The 21785-nt window shown below is 43.0% G+C and overlaps 1 protein-coding gene across 3 annotated transcripts; it reads right to left on the reverse strand.

The window, feature by feature from the left end:
• Nucleotides 1-147: 147 nt before the first annotated feature.
• On the reverse strand, nucleotides 148-20773 carry nap1l1 (nucleosome assembly protein 1-like 1). Of its 3 annotated transcripts, XM_084038806.1 has the most exons (16): nucleotides 20654-20773; nucleotides 17611-17649; nucleotides 16115-16203; nucleotides 13850-13952; nucleotides 11700-11841; nucleotides 11182-11274; nucleotides 10708-10836; nucleotides 10492-10563; nucleotides 10273-10412; nucleotides 9361-9506; nucleotides 9261-9280; nucleotides 9053-9175; nucleotides 8140-8172; nucleotides 6209-6259; nucleotides 4640-4676; nucleotides 148-1799 (listed from the first exon to the last, which is right to left on the reverse strand). In XM_084038806.1, the coding sequence occupies exons 2-15, from the start codon at nucleotides 17625-17627 to the stop codon at nucleotides 4671-4673; spliced, it is 1164 nt and encodes a 387-aa protein (XP_083894932.1). In that variant the 5' UTR covers nucleotides 17628-17649; nucleotides 20654-20773; the 3' UTR covers nucleotides 148-1799; nucleotides 4640-4670. The 3 variants fall into 3 exon arrangements, with proteins under 3 accessions (XP_083894932.1, XP_083894931.1, XP_083894930.1); XM_084038805.1 differs by lacking the exon at nucleotides 4640-4676 and having other exon boundaries at nucleotides 11194-11274; XM_084038804.1 differs by lacking the exon at nucleotides 4640-4676.
• Between the last annotated feature and the right edge of the window lie 1012 nt (nucleotides 20774-21785).

Raw genomic sequence — 21785 nt, forward strand, 5'->3', positions numbered from 1 at the left:
AGCCTCAAAGCAATGGCGCCCTCTGCTGGCATGATGCCATCCACACAAGCCTGGGCTTTTACAGTTTGTATCAATATTATATTATGTATAAGAAAAGCACAAATCTCCACGATGACAAAAAAAAAAAAAACAACCTCCACCATAATATTCATGTTTAACCAATTTATTTCATGAACATACACGTACAGTTATTGAGTACATTAGTATTTTTGTAGCATAGCATTTTGCCTTGACAACAGCTGCTCAGAAGGACCTACTGCCGTCCTTTAGCGATGAACATAATGTGAATACTCCCTGCAGACTGAGAAGTACCCTGGCTCTCCACAGTGGACACAACGCTGCCCAACACAACCAGAACTCGGCTGTTTTCACAACGAAAAAAAAAAAGGCATTAAGAGTGGAGTGGGAGTGAGGCAGGCTACGGTTTCTTCCCGGTCCCCCCTCTTGGCTCTTAAAGTATTGCTCTGACATGCTTCTGTGGCCTTCTGGGTAACGAAAGGAAGGAGTTTAGCCCCCCCCACACTTCCTCCCCCCCTCCCTCTTTTCTTTCACAGTGATTTTAAAAAATTAAGTGAGATCTCGGGGGGCTGGGCGAGTTACCTGACCGCTCACGAATTGGTGACAGGAGCTCAATATCGTAAAACGATGAGAGGGGGGGGAAAAAAAACCTGGTTTCCCCTGGTGTGTTCGCTCTGCTACATCTGCCCGGCCCGTTTCCCAGAATGCCTCTTTTCCCGACCAGATCACACAAGTGGAACCCTTTACAGCAGGGGGGGTGGCAAAGAAAGTGCTGCTAACACCGCCGGTTACACACACGCACACACACACACACACACACACGGGTACAAAGTGCTATAGAAAAGACGACAGCGACGCCACCGCGATGTCTAAGAGGAGCCTGAAGCACTAAGTCATCAGGGGCCGGTTGGAGCCCCCACCCCCAAATATGGCCCTGCTAAAACCATCTCATCCTCTTCCCGATTCTCCGGAATGTTAAAAAGACTCCACCAGGTGGCGCCGAAGCCTAAGGGAATGACCCAACAGTGTGATGAAGAGGTCGAAACAAACATTTGGGGTTTTTTTTTTTGTTCAATTTGGAGGAAAGGTTAACCGACGGCGCGGGCCCAGTCTACGTACTGGAATGTATCGAGAGCGTGGATGTAGTCGAGCACAGGGAGCGGCCAAAGAAATAAAATAAAAAGTCATCCCCGACTGGATCCCACGCTCAGCGACATTAGATAAACCACTAGAGCTGGAGATGCTAACGAACCCAATACCACCCGGGACCACCAGCATGGACCGGCCTGGACCACTTTGGTAAAGAGGAGGGGGGGGGGGAGGTTAATAAATGGACATTTCCGTGACGCACTCTAAACCACAGCTGTTGTCTAAGAGCAAATACAACAAAAGACTTCACGAGAACTCAAACTAGTTTTTTAGCAGTGAAGAAACAAGTTCATGCTGTTTGAGGGAGTTTTTTCCTGTTTTCTATCTATTATACAGAGAAGGAGGAAGAGAAGGAAAGAACAGGTCTAGTAAAATACTATGTATATCGAGCCACAGCTCCCAGAATATTACCATGAGTTTTTTTGTAACAAAAATCTTGAAACTTTTTTATTTTTTATTTATTCTTCTTCAAATTCTCTACCAAGAAAAATACAAAACATTATAAGGCGGTAAGTAACTATTTTTTTTTTTTTACTTTTTAATTTGAGAAGCCGTTACAGTGCAGTTGATCGTCAAGGCAGCCGGGCCGGGCTTCACTGCTGCTTGCACTCAGCTGGGGGGGCTGCATCCTTCTGTAACCACAGGGGAGGGAGGGGTTAAGATCCACACACACACACACACACACACACACACACACACACACACACACACACACACACACACACACACACACACACACACACACACACACACACACACACACACACACACACACACACACACACACACACACACACACACACACACACACACACACACACACACACACACACACACACACACACACACACACACACACACACACACACACACACACACACACACACACACACACACACACACACACACACACACACACACACACACACACACACACACACACACACACACACACACACACACACACACACACACACACACACACACACACACACACACACACACACACACACACACACACACACACACACACACACACACACACACACACACACACACACACACACACACACACACACACACACACACACACACACACACACACACACACACACACACACACACACACACACACACACACACACACACAGCAGCCATTTCAACATCTAACCATTCAACAAGTTCAATAACACCTGACTTTTGAACACTAAGGATGTCACGAGAACAGACTCTCGCTGCCCGAACTCAGAAAATGTGACTTTCTACAGGCAGGGAGGGAAAACCAAAGAAAATAACTTGTTTTGCTCATTTATTTGGAAGATGATCAACATTCAACAGTTGCTAATTGGCCATAATTATTAGTTTTACAGTTAAGACGCTTGAATACGGACATATTATTTGTAAAACATTTAAATAATTCATAGAAAAACACCTGATTGATCCCGTACTTTAATTCTGGATTATCTACAGTAGAGTTCACATAAACGCGTTAACACAAGTTACTTCGGTGAGAAGGAATCGCCATCCCATCTCGTTTTTGTTTCGTCCCACTGATCAAAACATTTAGGTGACGCCGTCGTTAATTAGATGTCTTTCGTGTATCCTCAGAGGAACCCGACTTCTGAGCTACCAGGAGGGCTCAAGACCAGCAGCGTCTTAAATCAAATTTTTTGCCAATGTTGCATCATAAACATCAAATCTGTGATGAACTCTGTCCATTAGATGAGCGAGTTTTTGGTCAGGAAACGTGAATAAACCCAGCATATAGAAGACGTACTCAGATTGAGGATCAAGAATGATGGATTTAAAGTTTCTGCTATCGTGACATCCTTATTGAACACAAACAACATGACTCGGATATGAACGATGAAACATTCAGATCAGACACGATGACGTAGAGACGTTCGAGGGCAACAAACTATAATAAAGCTGGAAACAAACTTTGATATTTGAGAGTCCAAAAAGCCCCCTGGTGGACAAATTATGTAATGACCTGAAGTGGATCTTTGGTGATACAGATATCGGCGATGAGCCAAATCAGCACAGTAAAAGAGGATTAAAATATATTTTTTTTAATTATTTGGTGTATATTTGTCCAGTATATGATAGGGCTATATTGATATTTTAAAATGAGCTTTTTTTTGTTGATGTTGCTCCTACAAGATAATAAACACGTCAACAGAACCTCGGCCTTTGTGCTAAAAATCAATTATCTGCCAGAAAACAACAAACACTTTGAGTGTGGATGAGAAGAGATAATCATGCTGGGGGCGGGATGTCCTTCCAGCAGACAGAAGGTCGGGTTCATCTCTGTGGCCCGACGCCACGGCAAGGTCATTTTAACGACGGTGCAACACATCTGGCCGATGGATGAACTTCCGACAGTCGAGACCCAGAAATAGAGCTGCGAGCATTTCGCTGTGAAATCTCATGTCGCACCAAAAGTAACAGCTGAACGCAAGACTTCACGCCGACTGGTTTGTCTCGTTTTAGAAGGCGACGCTGTTCTCCCGACAACTAATTACCTCGACATTTCAAAAGGTCCACACTCGTACTGCTATTCGACTCTACGAAAAGTAAGAAAACACTCAAAATAAGAGATTTTAATTCATATTTGTTCCTGCCCTTTTTGAAATTTAACAGTGTTTTTTGGAAGGCTGTTTCGATGCATAAGTATTTTTATTATCCCAGCTCATTTCTTAGTGCGTTTTGAAAAATGTCCCCGTGAGCCACACCTGTTCTCGGCACATACTGTATATTACAATTATTAATTTAATTAATTGAGCAGATTAAGTGTCTCCTCCATGTGACCACGGAGCGACGCTAGATTAGATCGTCTTAAAAAGGTGCGTTCACACCACCTCGCCTCAAGTTTGCCCGAGCCATTAATAAAACAACGTTTCCCTGGCGAGTATAGCGGTTTGAAGCAGGTGGTTTTCAACGATGACGTCACCCTCACACAGATTTAAACCATTTTGTTTTTGGCGTTTCTTGTCTCCGTTAGTGATCCCAGCATTAGAAGCAGCTGAACAGAACTAACATGAACGGGATGGAGGAGAAAAGCCACAGACGAATGAGCTTTCAATGGGTAATAAAAACAAAAAGCACAGGATTTATGAATCATCTCGACAAATACTCAAAGCTAGCCTGCGTTTGTGGACGAAAACAAAGAAAAACTAAAAAAAGGAAAGGGAGGGCTGGACCAGCTTCAACATACAGAAATAATACAGGTGCAAATGCAGAACTCACTATGGGTTAAAGTTCAAAAAACCAACATCAAACCGGTGGGTTAGTAACTCGGAGGGGGTGCAGCACGGCGGCAGGAGGAGGAGGAGGGTGCTCATGTATGGGTGGGGGTGGGTGCACAGAGATGGATGGAAAAACGGGAGGAAAAGGAAAGCCCAAACTGAGAGGAGGGTGGTGTAGGTGGAGGTGGGGGGTAGTAAGCTGACAACTCACAAGCTGTACCTACCAGGATAGGGTTATTTGTCTACTGTCACCACTTAAACCTAGTGAGGAAAAATTTAAAGAGTAGCTGACAAAAGAGGCCAAAGTGACTGGAGATGAAGCAACATTAATGAATAGGAGAAAATAAAAAAGCAAAACTAGCAGAATACAGAATGTCAAAGACTTTTTGTTTAGCAAAGAAGCAGAAGTCATGCTCGTTGATGATCCAGCGCTCCAGTCTGGTTATTATATAGAAATTAGTGTAAAATAGACCCAAAATCAAATCAGATCATGTGTACTTGGAGGCTACAAGAACGAGGCTTTTATTATAATGCATTATATATATTTGAATATTACGTATCAAGAGATTTTCATGTCTTATTGTCTGTCAGCTAAATGACCTCCGTTATTAAAGCAGGAAACATCAGTGAATAAAGAGTCTGCAGGGGGACGACCCATTATTAGTCAAATTACAGCACACCTCTGCAGGTCTGCACTGAAATATGTAACTAACTACTTTTTAAAAATGTATTCAGCATGCCAAAGACTCAGACACAAATAATGCATTCAAATAAGGTTGAAATATTCATAGCTATAATATTCATAGCTATATAATAACTGGATCCGTGTGTTGCATGAGGTTAAAGTTCAGGTTTTAGTAAAAAACATGCAACAATCAGACTTAAAAAAGGGACAGTTCACCCCAAAATCCCACATCGTTTAGGTACCAGTTGCCTCCTTTTCTCCAATATAAAAGGAACTACAAGATGTCACTCTGTCATTATATATTTATTTAACAGAAATGTCTCTTTCTAGAAATCATAACCCGGATCCTGAAGATAATCCAGACTTCTATTCTCGATGCAGCTCACTCAACCAACATTACAGCTCTGCCAGGAGGACGCCGTTCATGTCTACACCCTCTCTGCTTCCTTTGTTTTGGTGGTACAGTTGGAGGGCGTAGTCCGGCTGGAAGAAAATAGTTCCTGCTCAAAACGAGGTCTGGATTATCTTGAGGAACCGGTTTGTGATTGCTGTTGAGTCCTGTTACATCGGAGAGAAGGGGGGCATCTCCAAAACCAAAACCTTATAAAAATATATATCACTACATGCAAGAGGACGCATGTATTTGGGTTTATTTTGTGGTAAACCGTCTCTTGAACTGACTGGTGAAAATACAGATCTGGTTAAGAGAACGGTGAAGAGGGAAAATATCGACTGGGGAGTGTTTTTGTCGTTATTGTTGTCTGGAAGCCAAATCAAGATCACGACAACAAAATAAAAGAGCTGAAGCAAACCAAAGCTGGTGTAAAAAAACAATGAGATGCATTTGACAGTATGTATTCTGTATGTTGAAATCTGTACATTTTTGGGACAGCCGTTCTCGACCCTGAGGGCCCGGGATGGAGGCGAAGCACAGCGTCTCCCAACGTTAAAAGGCTCTCTGACACTGCAGCTATCAATGGCCGACACTGAGCCGCTCTACTTGGTTTGGGAAAAGTATCCTGAGCCGACAAAGTTGAGAACAGCTGAGTAAGGTCTTTCTCAGGACACCAGAGATCTTTAGAGAGAAGGGGGAGGAGGGGGATCTCACCTTGGGATCATAGTCGGGGTCGTTCTCTTCATCTGCCTCCTCCTCTCCTTCCTGAACACACAGAACAGAGCAACTTCAAACGGCTGGCTTCCTTCACACAACAACTCACTGACATCACAACGACTCACTGACATCACAACAACATCATAACGACACACCGACATCACAACAACATCATAACGACACACTGACATCACAACAACATCATAACGACACACTGACTTCACAACACACCGTCATCACAACAACACACCGACATCACAACAACATCATAACGACACACTGACATCACAACAACACACCGACATCACAACGACACACCGACATCACAACAACATCACAACGACACACCGACATCACAACAACATCATAACGACACACTGACATCACAACAACACACTGACATCACAACAACACACTGACATCACAACGACTCACTGACATCACAACAACACACCGACATAACGACATCACAACACACTGACATCACAACGACACACCGACATCATAACGACATCACAACACACTGACATCACAACGACACCACAACAACATAACGACACACCGACATCACAACAACACACTGACATCACAACGACACACTGACATCACAACAACACACAGACATCATAACGACACCACAACAACATAACGACACACCGACATCACAACAACATCATAACGACACACTGACATCACAACAACACACAGACATCATAACGACATCACAACAACACACAGACATCATAACGACACCACAACAACATAACGACACACCGACATCACAACGACACACTGACATCACAACAACACACCGACATCATAACGACACACTGACATCACAACAACACACTGACATCACAACAACACACCGACATCACAACGACACACCGACATCATAACGACACACCGACATCACAACAACATCATAACGACACACTGACATCACAACAACATCATAACGACACACTGACTTCACAACACACCGTCATCACAACAACACACCGACATCACAACAACATCATAACGACACACTGACATCACAACAACACACCGACATCACAACGACACACCGACATCACAACAACATCACAACGACACACCGACATCACAACAACATCATAACGACACACTGACATCACAACAACACACTGACATCACAACAACACACTGACATCACAACGACTCACTGACATCACAACAACACACCGACATAACGACATCACAACACACTGACATCACAACAACACACCAACATCATAACGACACACTGACATCACAACAACACACCAACATCATAACGACACACTGACATCACAACAACACACAGACATAACGACATCACAACAACACACCGACATCACAACGACAACACACCGACATCACAACGACACACCGACATCACGACACACCGACATCACGACACACCGACATCACGACACACCGACATCACGACACACTGACATCACGACGACCCACCGACATCACGACGACACACAGACATCCTGCGATTCTTACATTATATACATTTAATAAATGTGAAGAGTAGATAAACAAATATGTGCATTTCAACGGTATATCTGCACTACTACTGTCTACTACCATAGCTTCCACGGCCGGTGTGAACCCGTTACATGCACTGTAGTTCAGTGTTTTAGCAGTGTCCTGTTTTATCATGCTGAGTTATACCACGGCTGTTCACAAGGCATGAAACTAAATAAATTATTTGAAAAAATGATCTGGTACTCTTACTTGTGTATTTCTACTTAATACTGAATCGATATCGAAGCATTTCAATCAATATCGAATCGAAATCGAATCGTGAGATTCTAAACAATACCCAGCCCTACTGACATCACAACAACACACCGACATCACAACACACCGACATCACAACAACACAACGACATCATACATCAATCGTGTCTTACCTCATCGTCCGCCTCCTCTCCCTCCTCATCGTACTGTAAAAACAAACATGACAAAGTCTTTTTTTAAGTAAAGAACAGCGAGACACCAAAGGAATCCTCCACAGACGCATTTTAATTAGACGGGCTGCATTTATCATTAAACCCCTTTTAATCACGAGGGGTAGATGATGATCAACGATCGCATGTCATCCACACGCTTTTATTTTGAAATTCCCATGGCACGTCTGGGACAGTTTCCTTCTTCCTTGTGGAACAAAACACTGCAAGCGAGTGTGCAGCTAGCTAGCACCAGATAGAGAGCAAGCAGGCAAGAAAAAGACGATTCAGAGATATAGAAATATATTCTCCTCTCGGGAATAAACCAGCAGTCTGGATACATTTTGGATTTCAGAGGAAAGACGAATCGACAGAAAAAAGCTCATGTCGTTATTGAGATAAACTCCTCTCACAATAAGTTGATCCACTATCGGGATAATTGTAAATATATACTATATACTAAATATATAATATACTAGTAAGGAAAAATAGAGCCTGATTTAAAAGATGCAGGATACTAAAATATTTTTTTAAATGTATTATCCTTTATTTCTGCAGGGAGACCTTTATGATCACCTCATTTAAGATTATTTGATTTTTCACTATAAAGAATGTTCATCTGTGATGCAATAAAATGTAACGTGACGCCATTTTAAGAGTGTCTAGCGTATTTTGACAATAATCGGGATAATAAATCGTGAGTCAGCATTATTTTGGCAGGAGAATGGTGACATTCAGTTTTCAGGACTCCTCCCAACTCCCCACCACAACATTCCTAACTCATGACAACAGATTCAAAGAAAGCCGAGCTTGTTGACGAAACCAAAAACATGACGGAGCAGATAGAGTGAAACTGTAACGTGGGTCAGTGACTCACGTCGTCGTCGTCGTCCTCGATGGCCTCTCCTGTGAAGTAGAGCACGGCCCGGGGAACGATACGCTCACGGATGAAGTGGCCGATCTCAAAGTCCGCCGCCAGGACCGCCTCCGAGTCCTCGTCCTGGAGACAGACTCAGTTTAGTCAGAACATCCTGATCCCACTAACAGAATGGAGGATCCTTGAATGGAAATAGATTCTGACTTACCAGCTCTCCGTTTTCTGGAACTGTAAACAAACAGTGAATCAGAGTTAGTGTGTGATGGTTTCAGAAAGAGTGAATGGGGCGTGTTGGGGTGGACTCGTACCCTCCGGGGGGGTGAAGAAGTTGAAGAAGGAGTCGTTGGGCACCGTCTTGGTGACCGTCCTCACTGTGCCGCGGCCCTTGTGCTTCTGTTTCTTCTTGATTGTTTTCAACGTGACGTTCTTGCCCTTCGTCCACTCAATCGTGCAGCTGTGGTGAAACACGAGGAGGAGGAGCAGCGAGGTCAGTATCCAACATTTCAAATGTCAAATCTAAAAGACGTCTGGAGGTTTATTTCACGGTGATTCAGAGGGACTCAAGGAGAAATGCTCCAGAGTATGTTTAAATATGCAAATGAGGCATTATCTCATGATAAATCTATAGATGCATTTCAAGAAAATAGAAAAATTAAAAAAAAAAAGCTAAATGTGTATTCTGGATGTTTTCTTTCCACGAGTCGAAAAGAAAACATCAGAAAACTTAGCGTTTTCACCGTTATTTAACCATTTTGGTTTAGAAATGTATCTTAAATCCCCCGAAAGTTACCGTTAGATAATTCCTCATTTGCATATTTAAACATAACATTTCAGAAAAACCTGTAATGCATAAAAATAGTCTTAAAGCATTGAACCAACTGGCGAAGTTGTGGCGTTTATATTTTATAATCTGCATCTTTAAAGCCATTTTAAAACCTTCATTCCCTTCTATATTCTGAACATTTTATTCCTAAAAACATGGATGTTCTTTAATGGCTGGTGACAGTATTTTAAGATTTGAGATAGAGATGTCAAAAATGATCTCTGTAAAAACTCTGACCCCATTAGAACAAAATGAAACTAGAATTTTAAACCAGCTTTTATCCAACATTCATCCATTCATAAAATAATTTGAATATTTAAACACACATTTGGAGAAATGTCTAAACTTCCACAGCCAAATGATGAAGTTAAAAAGCATGAATGTCCCGCGTGCTCACCCCGTGCAGAACATGATCTCCGGTCCGTCGAAGGAGAACGGGTCGCTCTCGTCGGGCTCCGACCTCATCTTGTAGGTTTTCGTCAGAAGCGTGTTCGAGAAGAAGTCGTTGGCCTCGAAGTGGAACTCTAATGTGAAGCTCTGAGGACCGAAAACCAGATCTCCGTTAACGGACGGGGAACAAAAGCTGAAAGACTGCCATGTAAAAACGCTCGCTCACCATCGGCTGTCCTGGATCTGAGAACTTTACTTTAATGTCTTGTAAATGTTTGAGGATGGGTTCGTCGTGTTCCTGCGGAGAGAAGGAAGCGTTCAGGAGAGCAGCGACACCACAGTGGGGTCCTAATCCACAGTTATACCCAACTTGGCCAGCAGGTGGAAGCAGAACCCTGATTTTTTGGGTCTGTATGACCCATTTTCATGTGGTCGAACCCACCTGCAGCATGTCGCTGAGCAGGTCCACGTTTTTGAAAACCGTTAACCAGAACTCCGGGATGCCTTTGGGGTCTTCCTTCTCCTCGTCCTTCTTCTCCTCCTCCAGCTTGGCCTTCTCCTTCATCTCATCCTGGAGGGAGACAGTTTATTTTTTACTCTTCAAAAATAACGCTTGCTCGACCATTTCCAGTTTCACACATCAAGAGGTAAGAAAGGAAGCTTTTCGTGAGCTACACCCACCCTCGGGGATTAGATCAAGGGAAGAGAATATATAGAGAACGAGCTCCATTTAATGCTAAAAATAATAGATCACTGCATTGATTTCATCTTTAAATACAGACATCTGAAATCAGCGATAGTTGGCCGACTGAATCCCATGATCGGGCTGTGGCCACATGCATGACTCGGCAGAAAAAAGGAGAAAGCCAAGTGTTCAGTGGGACAGGAAGCATGCAGGTGTAGACGTCACCTGTACCTGCTTACTTACTGTCAGCTCTTCCTCCTCATCCGCCTTCCATTCACACTCCTCATCTGTGGGCTCGTAAGCTGCTTTCACGATGTCGCTTCTCTGGAAACAACAGGAGACAGAAAGAACAGCATTACAGCTTCATCTTCCAGAAATTAAACCATGGGAGGAAATACAAGAAGGTGAAAGTCAAAATGTCCATTTCCATCCTCATGTTGCTTAATGAAAACAAATGAGCCTTCACAGCGATGTGAGACACATGCTGTCTATAAAAAAAAATGGTCCAAACGGGCGAGTCGGCAAATCTAGCAGGATTCACTGGATAAGCAAGTGAGGAAGTAGCGCTGAGTCATGCATCCAAATGCAATATGAGGCTGTCTACAGAATACTTTAAAGCTCCGCCATCATCACGTCATTAAGAAGCCTTGCGTCGTTATTTCAGCCTTTCTAAAAGGAGAAAGAGGCTTCTATAACACAGAGCTGCACAGAAGACAGAGTTGGAAATAAAAAAGGTAGAGATGACGTACTTTGTCGAAGAGGGGCTGGTAGAGGGCCGCGTACTTTCTCTCCAGTTCATGGACTTCTTCGTAGAACTTGGCCTCGATGTGGGCACACTTGACCTGCAGGTTCTTGAGGGCGTTCACGCGTCTCTTTACAACCTTCGGTAAACTGCGGGGAGGACGAGACATCAACAAGATGCAAGTACAAACCTGGCATTAAGACGAGTTTTTAAACTCTCACGATGTCCAAATACATGATGGTCACACAAATCCTCGAAACTAACTGGGGACATTTTTGGTTCCACAAGTGATTGAAAAAATACCTTAAAACATTTCCTTCAGCTGATTCTAGAGTGTTTACTGAAATAAATTGCACATTGTGGATTAAGGATTTCATTGAGATGACGTGTCACATCTTTGCATGTACTTATTAATAAGTAGTTCAGGGTCTTTCAGTTGCCGTTTTGACTGATTTATGGTCAGTTTTCTTCTGAAACATACAGGTTGAAAAAAATATTTTTGATGATGTCATTAGTGCTGTCAACAGGCTTAGCATTCAGTACTAAAAATAGAAAAAAAGTTTAAAATAGCTACAGTGCTGCAAAAAGCTTCTTAAACCACGTGCATGTTGCTTGTTTTGTGTGTGTGTGTGTGTGCGTGTGCGTGTGCGTGTGTGCGTGTGCGTGTTGTGTGTGCGTTGTGTGCGGCCTCAGTCGACCTCGCTGGGAGGCCGAATGAAGCCTTGAACATCAGTCAACATCCTCTGAGAGGAGGAGAGGAGGCTGCACAGAGTCAGGTTTCTCTGCAGTGTGGGGGGACTAACCCCCCTGCAGGAGCCTGGTGAGGGGATGCATGTTGGTCCCCAGTGCCAGGATGTTTGAACTGGAGAGTTTCACGGCCGGCTGCCAAATACATGACGAGTCGATCAAAAGAGCTGCTAGCTGATGGTTTCGCTGAGAGGGGAAAAAGAAAGACACACTACTCCGTTCACTACATCTCACGCTTTACCTCGGCACCAGCTCCGCGACCGACATGCTAAAATAAAAGGGTTCATCCATCACGACAGGAATAACCACCATTGCTGCTTCGTACACGTTGTGAAAGTCACAGATAGACCGTCTCACCAAACGCCACCCTGTCGGAGTTCATATCATCACCCAGAGGTGCTCGGTGAGGCATTCACTCAACTGTATCCACTGTGAATCGAGTGCCACGCGTTGGCTGGTTTACTACAGCTGTATGAACCCAAAATAAAGCATTTTGTTGTGCAATAAACGGATAAAAAGTATGCCGAAGTAACTACATAATGACAATGATTTGTAAAAAGTCCAAAGTCGTGGCTTGTTAGGTCCGTCTGCAAGACGACAAGCAGACAACTTTTAAAATGCTAGTTTTCTGAAAGGAGTCCGGATGGATCTGAGCCCGGGTATGCTAACACTGTAGCTGCTCCATCAACACACACAGTACTTGCAAATTATTCATCCACTCCACTAAATATTTAGCAAAGCAGCAATAAGGCTCAATCTGTGGACAGCTGTCTCACCCACAGACACGCCTTCATATTTCATATTTCTAGAAGTGTTCCAGGCATTAATAATGATTGAAATGACCTCTGAAAAGAATTATGTGCAGTGAAAGTGCCGATGCGAGCCTTCAATCACTCCTTCTCCTTCAGGGACATAAAACAAGTCACCTCCAAGTCCCCACGGCGGCTTTTCAATGTAAAAGGCTTTGTAATCCAGTACGCTGCAGTGTTGAAGACACGGTACGTAACCTGCTGCTTGTCGTCATGTAAACTCCAGGAGAAAAAGAAGGAAAAAAAGACATCTGGGAGGCATCGAGACGGTTCTTCAAAAAGCCAGACTCATATTTGTTCTGTAGACGATAATCCACGTCGTTCATGGTGCCCACAGGTGCCATCTTCTTTAAAAGTAACAACACTATGAGCCGATGACGACATCGGTCCAATCAAATGGCAGCGGGGGGGAAAGGCAGTCAGACCCCACAAGACTTTTTGGAAATTGTGAATCGATTCGGAGCCGGCACAAATGTAATTTCTCTTCATATAAGACGGTGTTTGAGTAGAGCTCCTTACAGACACGATTCTGCTCCGTGGCGACTTACATAAATGTGTTTCCCAGATTAAGTTAGGACCCAACAATGAGATTACGTCTCACCTCTCCATGTACCCCGACGGTGAGCCGTTGAGGCCGTCCAGCCTCTCCTGCAGTGCAGCCAGGATCTGTGGGTTCTGCATCATCTGCACCGTCAGCTGGCGAGCTGAGGACACAAACACACACGTATGCGGCGAGGAAATAAGAAGACCGTCAAAATATGAGCATGAAAGGTTCAGATATGTGATGACACATGAACTGGAGTGGGAGGTTTGAAGACACTCTAGACGAGTTAATGCATAATCAGGATGCACGAGACCACAATTTCTATTTGTTCTATTGGAACTAGATCCTTCCTGCGATAGAGATTTACTGCAAAGCTCAGCACTGTGCGTTTACCACAAATCAGGGTGGAGGCGAGTATCAGAGAGGTTTATCTTATTTTCAACATGGTTTCCTGCATAACACAAGAAGAGACAGTCAGCAATAAAAACAGGGTGATCCTCCCAACGAGACAGCTGACAGATGGTACAATCCCGGTGTCCGACACGTCGCTCGCACCTATTAAAGCTCGGTCAGATCGCCGCTGGCAGGTGAGGAGATTAAAGACGTTGGAAGCCACTTTTTCTCTGCTGGCATTTTTGGCTTGTAATGTGTTACATCAGGTAGCATAGATCAGCCGTCCAAGACGCGGCATCCAGTCACATAAATACGCCGGCTTGTCTGCAGTCACAAGCTGTTGGCGGGATGCTTGGATGGAAAATACCTTCTTTTTTTGGGAGGTGATGGAGTAGAGATTTGCACCATAATTAACAGTAACACTCACAGCCTACACGGCTTGAAAAGGTGAGTGATTTACTTTGGAATTAAACTTGATGTCTAGATATTTGCTCAAGCATGAAACCTACAAACCATCCAAACATTTTCCCGGTGACCTTTTACATCCTCAGAGCCGAGTGAGAGGTGAAATATCACTAAGCTTTACGCTGCTCCACACAGGCCACCGTCTTCCTAACTCCCTCTCTGCTTTGCATCCATTTCCTTCACAACAACAACAACAACAACAACAACCTTCTACATCTAGCTTTGCTGCCACTGTTCACCACAAGCCTTTTTTTGCAGCTACAGCATTTATGCACGTCCTTTCTAGAGGAAAATAACCTTGAGGATGGGGTCGGGTGTTGCTGTATAATTTGCACTGTGGTGGCAACAGGCACGTTTTCACCTTTTGTTTTTAAAGTAGCCGAGTCGAGCGGTGATTCGTGAGTTATAACTGTGACTAGGGCTGTTCGATTAATCGATTTTAAATCGTAATCGCGATTATGTATTTAGAACGATGTTAAAACGTGAAACTCGTAAAATCGATTTTTCACACACCTCTACCTCCTTCATGGGTTACATTATTATTTAGCATGCAAAGACCCAGTTTAGTTTAATTAGAAAATGTCTTGTTTTATTTAATTGGAAATATAACTTACTGTATGTTTGCAAGTGCTGATTTGCTGATTTTTTTCTTATATTTTTTCAAACTTTATTTATTTTACAAAAAGAGTTTTGCACTTTATTCATTCGTTTTTTGTTTTATAAGAGCAAATTGCATTTAAAGCCCAATGGGGGAAATGTTCAATAAAAAAGCAGCATATTTGAAATAATTTCTTTGCCTTTTGTCATACCACAAAATAATCGTAATCGTAATCGAAAATCGGATTTTGAGAGAACAAAATCGAGATTTTATTTTTAGGCAAAATCGAACAGCCCTAACTGTGACTCGTGCCTTTCTAAAAAAATAATCTCCCACCAGCTTCCAGACGTGATGTAAAAGCTTCCTCAGGCAGGCGCGTGGTCACTATGACAGATCAGCCTCCTTTCAAATCTCTATAACAACTATTCAAACGTCGCTATAAATAGACGAGGCCAAACAGCTATCTATATCCATCCACAATGAGCCGTGAGTGGGCCAAGACACGAGAAACCGTCTGAATCATTTATTGAGCATCAAAAAGGATGCACAAACAGCAACGGGATCCCAAAATAAAACGGATTAGTGCCTCCCGGCTCTAAACTACTATTCAAAAATCATGTCATGCAAATAACTCTCAGCTGAAGCAGCAGGCGGAGGCACAGCAAGTTCACTGCTGCTGGAATGACGTTTCCAATGATGATTTGGAACATTTCATCATCTAAACTGCGGCGTTACCTCTGCACAGAGTCACATTAACGGTTTGATTTGCATATTTAAGGGCAGCCTATGACTACACTTACAAAGTGTGAGGAATTACACCACGAGAAATCTGTACTTGTAGTGTTTTTTGGTTTGCAGAGACGTACCTTTGCTGTTTTCGTCTTCTCCCGTCTCCTCCTCTTCCACTTCCTCCACGTCCTCCATATCTGCCGGGTCCATCTCAGGCTGGTCTTTGCTGCTCGGGGGGAGACGGACAGGAAGGTCAGCCAAAACACATTCACTCATTTCAGTGTGCAGAATTAACAACGGCCAACAACTAGTGAAGGCCTGGAGGTGAGAGCATCTTTAACCTCGGTACTGTTGAAGATATGGGCTAAAAGTTGTAGATTGATTGATGATGTCATGTAATTAGTTGGAATTGGTTGGTACTAGAGGATGCAAGCAGACGATTTGCTTTACAGGAAGAAAAGATGATTGGATTTTGCTATAAAATTGATTTTTTTTCTGCATACGTTGTGAAATGAGTGCACAATAATATGACCGGGGATGCAACCTAAATAAAAATAAATTTAGATTTTCCATCTCGTCTCCACTTTTAAAAAAAGGTAAAAGGCTGCCATCGACTTCCTGCCTGCTGCTTCAACTGGCCACTAAATATCAAACTCCCATTTTTAAAATCCATAATAATTGATTGGTGAAGCTGAAAAAATGAAAATGGGAAACTTTTCTCTACTTAAATTGAACTGAAGCATCAAAAGAATAAGCGTGAGGATGATTGGTTCGGTAGCTGCAGCCCTTCCTTGCATGCCTTGCTCAAGGGCACAATGGTTTGCAGTTGAGAGATGGAGGAGTTTCAGTTTTTATTACAATGGCAGGAACCTTGAAAGGATACGGACACCAATAGAGTACGTTATTCGATACCCAGCTCTGTCGGCACTGTTAGCTGCTAGCTCAGACAGGTTTGCAGGCAGGTTATATCATCTGTACGTGTTGCAGTTGCTGCACTAGTCTGCCAATTACAGGTTGCATTATATCAAAGAATGGAAAAAGTAGTTTTTTTTCTAGGTCTGGGTACAAAAACGGAGATAATTAGACCGGAGACGCTCCGACACTACTTGGCGTTGGGTTATTTCAGACGACACTCGGCCCGAGCAGATGATGAACAGTTCTCAGATCAGCAGTAATCAAAACTGAGTTGTTGTGACGCCACTCCCCGCGCTGAAACACAACACCCTACTTTAAGATGCAGAGAGCTCAACGCCGTATACGACCAATCCTCCCGTCAGTCTGCAGCACAGGGCGAAAATCAATGACCAACGGTGGAGTGTGTGTGTGTGTGTGTGTGTGTGTGTGTGTGTGTGTGTGTGTGTGTGTGTGTGTGTGTGTGTGTGTGTGTGTGTGTCAGCATCCAACCACAGGAGTCACCGCTGATGGAATGATAAGGTCAGTCGTGTGAATGTTGTGAGGTGTCCTTTATGTGTGCGATTACTGCTCCAATCAGAGTTGTAATATGTGACCCGATCACACAAATCAATGATATCGCAGCAGGTGTTTGCCGGGTCCACCTTCAGGCACCAGACTAAGAAGAGGAGGAGGAGGCCAAGTGTTTGGCACAGTAGCGGCGGATAGAGGATGTACTCACTTGTCGATGTCTTCCATCTTAGCTGAGTCTCGAGTGATGCTGCAGACGAGAGAAGACGAAACAAAATGAGTTTAAAATACTGGAGGACTACACAAACTTAATGAATGTTGACCAACATTTCACTGTCACCAGATTTGGGTCAATCTTGTTACGTCATTACATCAGTGGTATGAAACAGTCTTAAAATGACCACATCGTTCATAGTTTATTATTGTGACGGGTTTACAACCGAGTCCCAAACAGATGTACGAGGATCAGACCCCGTCCTGCACCAGGGACACGACGGCTTCACCAGAATATCAAGTAAAATGAGCGTTACAAGTCATCGTACTCCAGCAGAGTATGACTGCGTGCTCTAACCCCGTCTAAGAGGAAATGCATAAAAAATGCATATAAAAAAAAGGAACCATCAACAACAATAAACTGACAAGCCTGCATCCACTAAAAGCAGAACCTTTTCTCTATAAAGCAGCTCAAATAAATACGTACAGATTATAAACCAGGTTTCACAAGACTGACTCGGTTCCCATGCAGAGGTTTCCCTGGAACAGCCATATATATAAAAAAATACCTGTTCCTCCATGGTGTGGCTATGGTTTCTCTTATGATTCAATTAGCTAAACTAAACTTGTAGGAGATGTGGCGACAGCTAATAGTGTTTGCTACCTCCGCAATTACCTCACATTGGAGGATCCGCTCCACCGATCCTCCTCCATGTGTTTATTCTAATACGTTTCACCTTGTGTATTTGAATGTCAGTGTTTTTTTCCTTTCTAAATGATCACTGTAAGCTTATGTACACTGGAGGAAAGAGAGGCAAGAAGTCCTGAAGCATTTTATTACACTTAATCTGACATCTACAACAGCACTAGTGTGTCTAAAAGCCACTTTAAAGCAAAAATGTCTTATCGGTATATTTCCTCTTATTGGAACAAATGCCTTTTGGATTGATATCACCTTGGATTCTGTGCATTTAAGGGCTATTATTTCCTAACATTTTATAGACTTTAATATCTTTTGATATATTTATTGTAATTTTGCATACCTTCACCTTATGTTATTTATCACATATCGCCCAGTTTCAAACCCAGACTCATGTTAATACAAAAGCATAAATCCGTCACCACAACAAAAATAAAATCACCTGCAGCAAGTGTGACTCATTTCAACAGGGACACACACGGACTGATGGAAAAGGTTCCTCATCCTCAGCCACTTTTCCTGCTGACCTGCCTTCCTCTCAAGTCATTAATTGCATTCACCTGTCACCCCAGGGCCAAATCAGCCCCCATTAGATGGTGACTTTTAACAGCAGCTGAGCTGAGCACCTTTATGGAGTTACACGTGATCAGGAGAAACCACCATGATTAAACCTAACAATTTAAAAACGACGACGCCTGATGGGCTTTCAACCAAACCATCATATCATCACCATCATCTCTCAGAGCTGAGAACAAGGTGGCGGCTCTCATGGTCCAACTTTTTAAGTCCAAAAACCAGGGAAAAAGTCACAGCATTACATAATAAAAAGCACATGTGACAGTATAATATCTAGGAAATAGATGCCGCCAAACCACCACGACCATCTTGTATTCTCTATTACACCAAATTATTGATGCTGGGGGGGGGGGGGGGGGGGGGGGTACAGTAGAAAGCTTTTAGCAGCAGCAACACTTTTTTCGTTGATCAAAAATGTGATGTCAGGGGTTGTTTCATTTCTTTTAGGAGACAAGTTAAGCAATGTGATATGGACATGGTGCTCTACTGCATTTCCCAGCATTTATTAATAATGTACAAGTTCCTAGAATACCTACCACGTTTAAGCATTATTTTATTTTTAATCATTTAAATGTCAACTATGAAACAAAGCTATGCTTCACATCTGACCTTATGATAACTTGTATATTGGCAAAAACACATAACAGCTTTTTAAAACACAAAGGCAGACCTTTTTAAACTGTTACACACGCAGAACCCAACAAATACCAACATAATATTATCATTATACATATGAAATGGGTTTTAACAGGTCCTCTACACGACCCTCTCCTCCCTAATCCTTCCCCAGCGACCACGTGTTGCATGCTCGGGTCTCGCGGACCCATCAGTAACTAACAAAAAAAAAAAAAAAAAAAAGCCCCGGGTGGGTGAAGCCACATTTTTTTTCTGACTTCCATCTGGGCCATGCTAACTAGCCACAAAAAAACCTGTTGAAACGTGAGACGTCAAAACAACACAACCCCGACACACACGCATAAACATGCCGGCCCTTAGGCCACTTAGACGGGCTAACTTAGCCGGCCTGCCCCGGTCCTGTCACCCGCACTGCCTTCGTTTCCTAGCTACTTAAGCTAGCTTCGTGTAGCTAGCTGGCTAGCTTGATGCGCACTACTTCGGCGGGGAGGGAAACCGGGGGGGGGGGGCTCGGTTCCCCCCGGTAAGCTAGCTTAGACCCGGGGCCGGGGTCGGGGAAAGTGGTGCCGACGGGGTCCGGGTACCATGTTGTAAAACCAGCTTGTGTAATCAAATACCGGGTGATAGCGCTTTTTAACTGTTACAGTCCTTAAAATAAATAAATAATTTAAAAAAAGTCCACACCCCGGAGTATCATCCTTCAAAATAAAAAAATAAGGTCAAGTCAAAAAAATTTTTTTTTTTACAAGAAACAAGACACGTGTCAAGATTTTAACGGTTAAAAACGCCGACGGGCACGTCGATTAACCGACGTTTTGTCGTGTATATCCGACTGTCGTAACACATACATGATAGTCGGACATACATGACAGTCGTTATTGCATTATTATTTTTTTAAATCGCGTGTTAACACACACATCATGGTGGAGCCTCAATGGCTGCTGCCTGCTGTCTGACTTGACTTAGCTTTTTTTTTTTTTTTTAGTCCTCCCGTGTCCGCTGTCGGTTTTAAAAAGCAGCCGACATTACATTTTTAACCGCCCGAGACGACGCGAGAGCTCGGGGCGGTGGTCGCCGGACCCGGTTCCCCGTAGTCCTCCCAACAACACCCCCCCAAAGTCCCCCTTACCTTCACGATCTGGCCGGAGGCTGAGACTGGTGAGAGCGGCGCTGCGCAGTGAAGAGGTCCCGGGGAAGAAAGACTCCGCTCCGATGGCGGTAAAAGGGAGAGAGATCCCGCCGCCTGCGCTCATATACATCCGACGTCATCACGTAAACCGGCAGTCGCCGAGGCAACGCTGCGCATGGGAGGGGCGGCGGAGAGGGTGCCCCAATGGGGGGGTTAAGGTTCATCATCAGCACCACCATGATCTCCTTCTTCTCATCATATATATATATATATATATATATATATATACATAAAATATTTATATGTACAATATACATAAATAATATATATAAATATTTAAAACATATATACAACTTTTTATTTATATAAATATTAAAAACATTCATATACATACAATCTAGATATATCTATACAAAATAAATAATACAATATATATATATATTTTTTTTTTTTATATAAATATAAAAATACTGATCTTGTATATACTACTTTATGGTATTGTTATATCTTTACTTCACCTATCATTTATATTTTATGGTTTTTACTCATTGTTATTGCGTATTTGGGCAACATCTGGCACGAGAATTCCCTTCGGGATTAATGAAGTTTTATCTTATCTTGTTCAGCATTACAATCACCATCATCATCATCTTCATCATCATCACTGTTATGCATCGATTTCTATTAATAATTACTGTCATCTTTCTCGTCATCACCGTGGGACACCACATTATTGATCCGTGTGATAACCTCTCTCCTTCCCTCACATGTTCCTTTAAATGTCCCATTTAATTCCCCATCAGAACATTTTTCCTACACATCAATCTCATCTCATGCATTTCATCATCAGATTACATGAAGTCAAATTAAATATTCGAACCCAAGCCAAAGTATTAAGGCTGCACAATATTATTCTTTTATTTCATTTCTGCAGCCTCTGATAAGGAACAGTGATGGATGCCAGAATAAAAGTAATCCACGGTGGGTTTGTTGCGTGTCATTGAAGTGTTACCCAGGATACGCGTTTGTCCTGCCAGAGAGAATCCACCTCTCACAGCGATGACAGATACTACAATTATTGACTTGGCGCCTGCCTTTAACGCCACACCACCTGTCAGCCTCTCTGGAGATT

Source organism: Eutrigla gurnardus, assembly GCF_963514095.1.
Source record: "Eutrigla gurnardus genome assembly, chromosome: 21".
NCBI lineage: Eukaryota > Metazoa > Chordata > Actinopteri > Perciformes > Triglidae > Eutrigla > Eutrigla gurnardus.